We start from the raw sequence: 12,519 nt of genomic DNA, 5'->3' as shown, positions 1-12,519 counted from the left end.
CATTCTACATTCATGGCACCACTTTGTCATCCTGAGATATTTGTATTCCTCCACTTTGCATCCCTCATATGTTTTTAAAAAAAAAAGGTCATCACTAGGCCCGCATGCTCGCTGTACTTTTTCAGACACTGACATTTCAATAGGGGGCTTGAGGGAAAATTTCTGGAAAATGTCCACAGCAACTGATTCAGACATGAGCATTCTCACGCACAGCTCCTCCTGATTATTTCAAGAACTTCAGGACTAAACTCAGTTTTCAGGAGCTATGCAGTGTTAAGATATACACAGTCAGCAGTTTACAGTTAAAACGGCTAATGGTCTGTATTTATATGGTACTTGAGTCTTGATGAACTCTACAGTTTTGCTATTCACACTCGCATTCATACAATGCCTCTGTGTGCAGCATTTTCTCTATCATACGTCACTCATACATTGCCAGGACTTCATCCTCATTAGGATTCAGTATCTTGCTCAAAGTCACTTATGCATGCAGAAGTGAGACTGGGATTGAACCACTGACCTTCTGGTCGATGAACCGCTCTGTTTTTTTTTTATCTCTTAATATGACTGAATTGTATAGTTGAATTGCTTTAAAGAAAATCTGTACAATCATGTTATGTTTGTTGTACGTAAACATACTTTTCACTGTCACCTACTTGCTCTTACAGGAGAGGAGGCTGTGTGCACACCCGTTCCTTGAGATCTACAGGGGGGATCAGATCCAGTTCATGGCCCCCTTGGCCCGGCAGGGAGATTTCTACGTCCCTGAAGCCCGGCAGGTAGAAAGGAGGCTCTCAGAACAAGAGGAATCCCACAGTGATACAGACGTCTCAGGTATATGAACTCCATGCTGCACTGCATAAGCACATACATGTTTGTTGCAGGTTTTGTAACAGGAATCTGAATCATAAAATAAAACCTTTCTTAATTACTATGGGACCATAGAAAACATGAATGTTGTCCCTGTCTGTCATTCACTGGTTTCTGTTTTTTTGGATTCTTGTTTCCACAGACCAGACCACATAAAACAAAACTGACTTACAGAAATATCACCTTATAAAGTTGACATGAAAACAATCCAGCAGATATGGAGCCCAATTAACATAATTTGTTGTTTCTGGCAAACCAATGACTTTCATTTCAGTGTTCACTCTCGCTCTGCTTTTGGTCTCCACCAAGTCCTTCGGGAAATATCTGGTTCTCCAGCTGCTAAACGCTTCACTATGTTAACCAACTTTTAAAATTGGGAAAAAGTTTGAACTTTTCACAGTAAGTTCAATACAATCAGCTACTTTCTGATGGCCATCAGGAAACTGCATGTTAAAGACACCTCTGCTTTGGCCTCAGCATTCAGCTTTGGTTGTTGCCACTTGGGTTGGACCCAGGGGGGTTGGTCCTTGTTTCTACTGCTGTTTTGTTTATGAGCAGCCCAGCAGAGGAAAACTGTGACTGACACCTTCTTAGGTGTTAATGAAAAGCCCAGACACAACAGCCTCTGGTGGAAGTGTGCTGACACCTACCAAGGGGTTGTTCACAGCAATATGGAGTCCATATGGAACTCTCACTTTGACTGTAAACAATGCACAAGCACTTCTATACAATTCCACTTGACACTAATTTATCCTCATGAGACATAACATCTTGTGAAGCAGTGTTTGCAGCATTCAATATTGGATGAAGCGAGATGGAGCGAGTCTGATCATGAGTTCACATGAAGTGTGAAAATAAGCCTGTTTGATGATAACAGCCTCATAGGACCTAATTGCTACAGCTTTGTGACAGGGGCCATGTGGTGTAATTAAATTAATTTCAACAGAGCTAGAACTTAAAATGAATCCAAATATAAACAAAGACTTATAATGATTAATCAGCAACACCTTTAACAACCTGTATTTATTCATCAAGCAAAAATGCAACTTATTTCTTAATCACGGCTTCTCAAAAGGGAGAATTTGCTACTTCTGTCTGTTTTAAACATATGAAACATGCATATTGAATATCTTTGGTTGTTAGACTTTAGTTCAGCTAGAACAAGTGATATGAAGACATCATTTTGAGCTCCGGGGCTTTTTTTCTTTATTTCCTGACATTTTATGAGCCAAAGTATTTATGATTAATATATAATGTGTGCGATGTTGTCAGAAAGTATAAAAACTGTCTAAGATGCCAGTCAAAAGCAAGTGAGTTTCCACTGTTTGGTGCAGTGGTGGAGGCACTGAGGAGCACACTCTACAATGATTGATTTGTTTCACTGGCATTTGGGTCCTGGTCTGATTTTGAAAATGATGATTTTGAAAAGTCTACCTTGTGATTTATTGAAATTGTTAACAGGCTGATTTTACTTTATTCTCTTTGTGCCACCTGGTCAACTTCGACAATTGTGTCCACCCTCTCGCATCCAGTGTCCCATCTTTCTTCGGTTTCCATCCACAAGCTGAAAACTTCACACACCTCAGAAGTTCCCCTCTGGATCCACACGCTCTGCTACAAAGCCGAGAGAAACTGAGAGTGACGCTGACAAATCCAGAGCTCTTCATGTGTCACGAGCGCAGTGCGTTTGGGTGCACGACGGTGAATGATAATGTGACAGGTAGCCGTGCTCCTGTCACACTGGGGTGAACTCTGCCAGGTCAGTGGAGCAGTCAGGAAACTGGAGGGTTCTTTGTTACTCTGACCCCCAAACCCACCACCGCTACTCCTTTGCCCTCCATACTGAACCTGTCTCAGTGAGTGGAATAACGCCCCTCAGCCTCCTCAATCTGTCAAACAGCCCTCGCCCTGTCATTCTCACATACAGTAGTTCAAGTGGCTTTGCTGTTTCCAAAGCTGGTTTTATGTCTTTTGGGGCAAGTTCATGTCAAATCTCGAGTCCATGAGAGCAAGTCCTAGTTTTGCTACAAGTCTTCATAAATTCAGGGATATACTTGAATTGAGTTAGTTTATGTAGCTTGGTTTGTACATGGTACAAGGAGGTAAGAGGATTTCCATCATGGATACCTATGACACAAGTTTTCATGTTCACCTGAGCGTCATATTTCACCCCACACCACTAGAAGGATTTTATCAGATGAGATGAGGCAAAATCCTTAAAATGGAGATGACACACACTTAGAAAACCTTCCCTCGAAATACATAGAAAAGGATCAGCTAAAGGATCTTAATAAATCTTTAAAAAAAGCTTTAAAAGTAAATATTTACCAATTTCATTGTGTCCATTGAATGTTTTGGTTAATGTCTCAGTAAAATCTTAATTGAGTCTCTGTCACTTTTTTAAATAACATCTTGGTCCGCTCTGATTTTGACCTGCAGGATTTCAGCCTGATAATAGTAATTATGTGTAAAGAGTAAGCACATTAATTCTTGACACTCTTACATTCCATTAATGGATCATCTGTCAGTCTGATTTAACTACAGACTTGATGCCAGAAGGTAAAACTTAACTGCAGATACAATTCCCACTTAAAAAGTGAAGATATCAAGTCTAATGTAAAGGATTTTTCCTCCCTAATGTCTGATTAGATTTTGTGACTTGCTTCAGGCGTTCAACCAGCGCAGGAAAAGCCAACGTGAGACCAAACACGTTGCTCTTTCATAGCTCAGTGAGCATATTTTTAATGTTTTATTTCATTTTTCTCTTTCCTCCATCAATCACATGCACACAAGGTGGTTTTAAATTAATCAGGAAGAGCTTGTGGCTACATTTAATTTGTTTTTTTTTATTTGAATTTCTAATACATTTTCATGAAGATAACTAGAAATTCGTTCTGTGCAGTACATTGTGCTCAGCACATATTTGTACACATTCTCTACCAATCCGTGAGAATCATCATAGTTCACTTTATGTCATGTTATAGTTTGGTTTAAAAATGATTTTTACATGCAGTCAGTTTAAATTCTTGTTGTCCACTTGTTGTTCGAGCTCAGTCGTCCCAGTCTCATATTCCCTGTCAACATGAAGTTATTGCTACTGCAATATCTCTCACTGCCTCGTCTTTTCTAATATCATATTTTGTGTGACGTGTGACGTAACATGAGCCTTTAGTGAAACACAGCACATGGCTCAAATTCCACGTTAAAATACACAGTTGCTCTTGATACAATTTGTTTTATTCGTGTGTATTTTCAGTGTAATTAATGTTCTGTATTATTTGTAAATTGCAATGCAACAACGTTCCCTCTTTTTGCGTTAAGCTTGTTGGAATTCTCTCACTTGAGCTCAGAAACCATGTTCAACATATCTCTGGTGTTTTATCTTTCAGTTTCATACTTTTTGAAGTTTAATAATGATTTTAAAACAGGTTAACACGTCATGATTGACAGCTGAGACTGGCTCGTGATTGGTGGAGCGTGTGTATCGAGTCCCTAACCTAAACTTAATTCTAACCCTAACCCTTAAACCTGAAGTAGCCCATTAAAAGTGGGTCAGAAAGTGAGGACCAGCCAAATGTCCTCACTTTCCCCTCATTCACTGTAGGTTGTTGTATGGTCCTCACAAAGATATCAGTACAAGTACACACACACACACACAGTATGATATTGATTCTATTAACCTGCAAAGCACACACTCAGAAACACAGAAGAGACAAGTGATTGGACTCCGTATATAATCCCGTCCAATTAAAGAGCAGACGACATGTAGCCTTCAGGAGTTTCTAATTAAGAACATTTCAGTGCACAAGGTGCTACCGCTCATCTTATAGTTCATTATCGACCAAGAAAATATGTGACACTGGCAAGCGAGATAAACTACATTTGCTCTGTCATGCAAAAGTACCCCAAAAAAGATCATTAGTGTTTTACAGCCTCCTCATTTTTGGAGTTAAACTTTTGTTTCAGCTTTTCTTGTTCCTTATTCATTAATCAGACCAAGTCGGACTGGAATGTGCAAAATGCAAAAAAAAAACTGTGATTTTGTCATTTCTCTGCGGTTTGTAGATTTATGAACATGTTAACAGTAAAACAAGTATGAATAAAAGGGGCATTGTAAGCAAGTATTAGGCCAATAATAGTTTTTTTTTTAAACAGTCCACTAAAAGTAACCTATTTAGTATAAGAGACAGCTTTATTTTGATATCACTGTAGGCCGTTTGTTATCTTGTCTCTGTCACTGATGGTGTGTTTTTATGGCCCTAAACTATTTTAGTAATCTTTCACATGTGGTCCCATATGAAACACTGACATCATTTCATTTCAAGAAACTTTTTTCAGGATGAATACTCTGATATTTTCCTCCATGTGTGATTAAAAAATGAATAAGACTCTTTGCAGCTCAAATACCACCACCATGCAGATTTTGGTTGAATCCCTGCCCTGTATTATTTGGGCAGCGAGTCTTTCCTCATGTGGTGTTTGTTTATGTAAGCCCTCTCACCATCTGTCCTTCCCCTCCCTTTTGTTTTATCACTGCTCTAGGTGCAGACTCGAACAGTGAATACAGCTCAGGGAGTGGGGTTCTCCTGTCAGACAGCAGAGAGTCGTCCCCGGCGGGTTCCTTGGTCCACTCTGTGGAAGACGGGGATAGAGAGTACAGAGGGAGAAGCTCGAGGGGAACCTCGCTGAAAGAGCTGGACGCGGAGCTGGCCGGCAGACGCGAGTCGGAAGAAAGAGAGGCGGGGCTTCGTGAAGACTCTGTCCAGAAGAGCCCGGAGGTTCCCGCTCAGCAGTGGTTGGGTGTCGTTGGAGGGGAGGAGTGAAAGTTCAGAGACATATTTGTTAGGGATCAGAGAATAAAGGGATTGGGGGAAGCTATTCTTTATTTTTATTATTGTATGGAAATCACATGAAAAGACTAAAACCAATTACATGTTGGTCAGTTTCTGCCTTGAAAGACCTGTCTGTCTTAGAGAAGTTGCAAATGATAGTAAAACTGGAGTTCTTGTTGGGAATTATTTAATCCACATTTGCTATGATATTGACTAGTTTAGTAACAGCATCGCATCCATTCAAAACTAGAATGGCAATTAGAGAGCAAATATCTGTCACATTTAAATTCACAAGATCTGGATTTATATTTGGATTTGCACCAAATTGCACACACTCATAAATATCAGTGCTTGACTTTTTTCATCATGATCCATGAATTATTCTCTGAGAGAATGAGGAAAATGTTACTTATGGTCTTTTCATAGGATTTGTTGACGGTAACAAAAAATATGGAATAATCCCCAGACTTATCCTTGAATCTTTGAATGCCACAGTTTCAATGTGAAAGTGTTGACAGAAAACCAAACATTATTCAGGTCCTCAGAGTTTCTACAAACATTTTTTACAGAAGTGAGGCTGTATGTCAGAATCATAGACGACTGAGCGGAGTATTTGTTAGCCAAAGCATTTTACTTGAATGTCACAATTAATATTTTATCTCTCCATCTGAAATGATTATAGCCATTTGTTTGAAACATGTCTTTATTTTGCTGGACAACTAGATATTTGTTTTTTTTAAAGGATTGTTACACAGATTTAAACATGTAGAGTTAAGTTCATTTCAAGTAAATTTTGTGACTTGTTTACAAAGGATGTTTTTAATAACTGAGAGAAGTGTTTTGAGCACATAGACCTCACAAAGTGTTCTTCACTGTTTTCATGTTTTTAATATTTGTGCACTTTGTTATGAATATTATAATGTGCATTTTAAATGACTGTTTGGGGCACAATGTGAATGAATGCATAATTACCTTCTTCCTGGCCACTTCTAAGATTTAGAACATTATTATTATAAGTGTGCAGCCAAGACTAGTGGGCTGATCATTAATATTCATTCCACTACGACTGAAAGCAAAGCTCTGACTCTACCTATAGAACTTGACCTAGAGTCACTCTACATCTGGCCTGTGGTATCTTTATGCCCCCACATTGATCCCCAGCTTTTTCATTTTCTGTTTAGAATATTTGATTTTGCTGTTTCTTTGCACAGGCTAATTTCTGTTTGCTTGTTCTGCCTCCATCTCTCGTTCCTCTTTGAAATAAATATGGCAGCTTCCACCTCAAAGACCACCTGATGACTCAATGACCCATATCCTTTAACTTCCAACACACAAGAGATCACACCAAGCTGCTCACGTCGAGCCACGCTCTTGTGAAGGATGCAGGCAGCAGAACAGGATGTGCATCTGTAAAATGAAGTGAGTTTACAGCCCCTGCTGAGCTCATGCATGTATGATTCTTCAGATTAGTATTTTTACTTTTGACCAATATGAGGGATACTGCCTTTCACTTTACTCCTGTCGATTTGATGTGATTGTAGGTGTGGTATTCAATTGTCAGATACATTTTTACTATTAATTGTGGTTGAATATTACAAAATACATTTACTTCAATACTGTACTTAAGTACATTATTGAAGTACATGTCTGTGCTTCACTTAATTAGATTTTGTCCACTGCATATATTAGTAAATATGTCAGAGACATGATCTTCTGGCGCAGCAGCATCATGGTGAAGAAACACCTGAACTGGATTCAGAAGAGACCACCAGCAATGTTGATGTAGGTAACTTGCATTAGGGAATAGTAAAGGATACGTTTCCCTCTGGATCAATAAAGTATTTATCCATCAATCCATCCATCCTCAAGTACTGTTACTTGTAATACTTGAAGTATATTCAAAAGAAAGTACTTACTTACTTTTACTGAAGTAGAAAAGTTAATGTACTTTTACTTGAGTACACCTTTGTATTATTTGCAATTGCATGTTTGTACTTCCTCCATCCCTGGCTTTGAGTGTGGGTCATCTTGCGGAGACTGCACATTCAGACTTACAGAAAAGAACGTATTGTATTCAGACTAAAGCTCTTGTGAAGTTTACAAAAATAATGTTAGCCTTTTGACAAAGCCCAGATATAAAAACCTGTGGCTCTATCCTCACAAACAAAGGCACAAACATTCACTTGGACTCAAGGATGCCTGGTTAGAATGTTGAGGTCAAAGATAAAGGTCACTGTCACCGCTCTTCTTTTTTTCTACCTTGTGAACACATTATTTTAAGAGCGCCTTGAGAGAGTCCTTTCAAATTTGGCTCAAGTGTTCACTTAGATTCACGGATGAAATTATTAGATTTGGGTGGTCATAGGTCACGATGGCTTCACAAATCATGTTATTTACCTCCTGAACATGAAATGTGTCGAGTTTGCCTTTAGGCAATTTCTTCAAATCGAAGATTAATTGATTAGATATCACTGGTCAAGGTAAAGGTCACTGCACTGGTTGCTGTAGGCGTACAACCACAGTGCAGTAGTTCTAGTTCTACATGTTTTTTTTTTACAAATAAAACTTGAATTTTTTGACATTATTTAAAACAATAAACGAATGGAGATCTATAGATTTAAATGACCTTGTTGACATTTACTTGGTAAACTACTCTAAGTTCTTACTCTCTGTGAACATGCACTTGTTAGAAAACAAGCTAACCGGGAATCGCACACAGTCACTTATTCATTAGTTTACCTCGGATTGGAGTTGCCACAGACTTAATTGGAAGAATGCTGAGCTTTGACCTGACAGATGCTCTACAAATAAGATGATCTATAGCGGGTGTTTGCATTTTTAATCTAAATGCTGATTACTCTAAAGATGGGGCAAAGTTCCCAGAGGATAAAGTTAAACAAGATGGATGGGCTTTGAGAGTAAGAGGGAATTGATGAGATGCTCTCTGCGTGTATGATTCTAAAGACGCTCTGCGAGCTGTGGGCGTACTCTGGTTTCTCTTCTATACACACGTGTGGTAGTAACTCGCTGAAATCATGCTATTTATTTATTATTTTTAGGCTACATTGTTTATTTCCTGCCGTACATTTCAACATTTCAATTGCCTTCACTTTCCAACTTACTTTGCCCTAAAGTAGAGGTTTTGATGATCTGGTTTGATGTGGTTTGTTTTCAACTTGTCTGATCATCTGACCTTTGCTGTTTTGCTGTGTGCAGTATATTGTTGTCACCTGTAGATATGGCATAACCTGTGAGAAAGGGCCAATGCATACCCTGTGTTTACTGTATATGCCCCAATCAGCCACTGCTTACATTTGTATGTGGTCATTTTCCTGCTGTACACTCATATGGGCTCACCCAGACATTTTCCAGACATTTTACCAGGGGTTGACGGGAGAAGTTATGAAAAAAGATGTGCAGAGCATCTGACTCAGACGTTTGTGTTCTCACAGACAGCCCCTTCAGAATATTTCAGTGCCTATCTGAAAGCAGCCCAGTCCCAGCCCCACAAACATTTACCATAACAAAAGCCTGTTGTTGTCTTCCTGTTTCTGCAGCTCCTCATGTGCACTTACTTTTTCACTCTGCAGCTCCTCTTGAAGTTCAGTGTGAAGCAGCTCATCAAAACTATGAGCTCCTGCCTCCTTTAGATCCTTCTCAGCCTTTTCAGCTGTGGCTCAGGGGTTAGAGCGGTTGTCCTCTAACCAGAAGGTCGGCCGATCGATTGCCCCTTCTCATAGACAAAGTGCTGCACATAGATGCACTGTATGAATGTGGGTGTGAGTGGATGAATGTGAAACTGTACTGTAAAGTGCTTTGAGTGGTCATCAAGACTAGACAAGCGCTTTGTAAATACAGACCATTTACCATTTTCTCACGTGTGAGCTCTGACTCTCACCTCATTAATGTCACTCAGCAGTTTTTCCTTTTGGAGAAATGTCTGAAGATCCAGGCCTTTATTCTGAAGAGCTTCATTGACTTGCCTGGCCTCTACTGCTCTCTCCTCAGCCACAGACTTCTGCTGCTGCAGGTTCTCTTTCCTGGTCCCTGCTGTGAGGTTAATATTAGCCTCTTTGGTGGCAATGTCCAGATGCTCCTGCAGAGCTTCCTCACAGGACCTGTCCTCCCACTCCTCACCCTCAGTCTTCTGCATTGCGATGATGGTTATCTCCTCCCTCAGTTGTTCCTCATGCTTCCCAGGCCTGTTAGTTGACATTCTCCATGTCTTACAAAGTTCTCATGGTCTGGGCTTCCTTTTCCTCTATGTTATGGAGCCTCAACTTTTCATTCTTTTCCAACGTCCCTTTCCTGCCCCAAGGTCTCCCTTTCCTGCCGGAGGTGCCGGAACAACCCTGTGCATACGTTCCACTAAACACTTTGACTGCCACTTGTTTCTCCATGAGGACAGCGTTGGTCTGGCAGAAGGATTCAGTCTTCAGGCCTGTGTGTTGGCAAATTTTCTGAAAATTCATCCATGCATTGTTGAGTCATTTTGTGTGCACACAATCACACACGGACACACAGGGGTGAAAACAATACCCTGCTTCCGGCTAGATCAGCATGCAGGGTAATAAAAGAGAATTATCGTTTAAGCGAGGATGAAGTCTTTGATTGGGAAGTTGAAGCTACGACCTTCTAATTACAGGACGGTCCCTGGGTATTTAACAGTCATGCTGTTTAAAGGGACAGTTCACCAAACTTAAATGGTGGGTTGTTATGGTATTTCTGACACTGTTTATCTTATTTGTTGAAATCCTCTTCAGGTCCCGATAGCCATCAAATCTTTTCATAGAAAGTTTTTAGTACTTTGAACTCATAAACCAAATGCTATTCAACACTGTTGTATTTAGGTGGCAGCAGAAATGTCTAAGTTATCTCAAAACTCATATTTAACAATAACTATTGGCATGCTTGGATACCATGCATGAGTAGTAAAAGAGAAAATGTCCTTTTTGTGATGAGGTTGAATTGACCCTCACACTAAACCTGAATTCCCCTAATGATACACAGCAGATGTTGTGGAAAATGGATAAATTAAAGGGATGACTCAGCCGAGGCGGACACGGCCTGATCAGATTCATCCTCTCCTTCCCTGTAGGTGAAGTGTTTTCACTTTTGTAAGAATATTTAAATATCAACAAAAATAGAGAAACCAAAGAGAGATTTAAAAACTACTTTCAGACATCCCAAATGTCCGAGTGGGTTGCTCCAGACATTTTTTGAAACTTCTCCTTCGAACACGAGACAGACGTGAAACTGGAAGAACACAAATATCTCAGCATGAAAAAGAGGAGCCGTAGACGGGAATATGCTGATGAAGATGTCAACCTGGAAAAACATTGAGATTCAAGAACTTTTGGAAAAACGTGACGCCGGTGCCAATGTGCAGTAAACAAACACATGTGATTTTCACAGCTCCATTTACACTTCATGTCCTGCTTCCTGCCTGCCGGCTCTACCCAGACGCCACCTCTCGCCTGGAAGCTCAAGACATTTTCCTGTTGCTGTGCGTGCATCTGACCCTGACAATCTCCTGTTGTGGATCTTGCTCTGATTGTTTCATCATCATTCATTGATGCCAAATGATCAGAAAACTATGCACAGTGACCACTGGCTTCCAACACCTCACTTTTTCCACCCCTTTCTTCTCACTCATCATTAAGCGGCACGCTCCTATCCAAACTTTCCATTCCACCCACATGCCCTCTACTATTGTGCTGTAAACTACAATTTCGGTTTCAGGAGAAAATTGGTCCCTTTGTGTTAGCTGAGGGAATTATGCAACAGGCAGGACCCACACGTCATTTTAATTGCCACTGTACAAAGGCGAAGTTCCTCTTTTCCCAATCCCTGACTGCAAAGTAGCTATTGTTATTCTGGAAATGAAACATTTGAGAATGGTGAGATGGTGTGTTCTGTATGTGTGGGGGTGAGAGGAAGGGTGGTGCCACTGGTGACGGTGCTTTAGTAGGTGAAGGTGACAGAAATGGGTGAGCAGTGAAGCTCAATTCATCCAGAATGAACTTGTTTATTGCTTCAGGAACACAAAACCGAACTGGTGCAGCAGACCTTTCCTGAACTCCTCTCGCTAATTATGCAACAGGAATGTTGCTGATGTAATATTGTTTATGAGGGAGACCCAAAAAAAAGTGCACAGTTTGGAGCATCATGAAATGCTGTCTCTGCTAAATGCTCTGCCACCGAAACAAGGTGTTGAGTAGTTAACTTAAATTACCAGTGAGGCCAGTGAAGGTTCCCACTGCTGACTACACGACTGTTAAATACTTAATAGGCTGAATCGATATAGTAAGGTCCATTTCTTTTGTGTCAAAAACAAGATTTATAGGTTGCGCTGATACACATGATGTGATATGGAGAGGCTTGTGGTTAAGAGACTTCTCCATTTTTATGTTGAAAACCCCATTTGGCCTTGGTCAGAATGGCACAGGACACTGTTTAACCACATCCTAATACCTTTATATAGCTGCTGCAAGTACAGAGAAACAATCGTTTAATGGTTATGATGATAACAATGTAATAAATAATAGGCAAACACTAAAATGTACAAATGCAACATAGCAAGACATATTTCTGCATTTGATTCAAACCTGAGCTCAAGTAGGCCCCCATTCTACCTCTAAATATGACAATATTGTGTGTGTGTGTGTGTGTGTGGTCTTATGTTATGGGGACCTACATCTGTTTTACACGTTATAAGGACTTTTCTTACTTATGGGTACAAAAAGCAGGACCCCATAGAATATATCATTAATGATCAAGGTGAAGGTATGTTTTAAGATTAGTTTGAGGCTAAGGT

At 40.0% G+C, this 12,519-nt stretch overlaps 1 protein-coding gene across 1 annotated transcript in view; it reads left to right on the top strand.

Moving 5' to 3' along the window:
* LOC118105445 (testis-expressed protein 264 homolog) overlaps positions 1–6,993 on the top strand; it is a 34,226-nt gene extending 27,233 nt beyond the window's left edge. Inside the window, exons 3-4 of the mRNA XM_035153249.2 lie at positions 669–834; positions 5,413–6,993. Of these exons, the coding sequence (XP_035009140.1) occupies positions 669–834; positions 5,413–5,693 (447 nt within the window). The 3' untranslated portion in view covers positions 5,694–6,993. The remainder of the gene's footprint in view (positions 1–668; positions 835–5,412) is intronic.
* Positions 6,994–12,519: the final 5,526 nt, after the last annotated feature.

The sequence above is a fragment of the Hippoglossus stenolepis genome, chromosome 3, assembly GCF_022539355.2.
Source record: "Hippoglossus stenolepis isolate QCI-W04-F060 chromosome 3, HSTE1.2, whole genome shotgun sequence".
In the NCBI taxonomy this organism is placed as follows: Eukaryota; Metazoa; Chordata; class Actinopteri; order Pleuronectiformes; family Pleuronectidae; genus Hippoglossus; species Hippoglossus stenolepis.
This window is presented reverse-complemented; position numbering and strand designations above follow the sequence as displayed.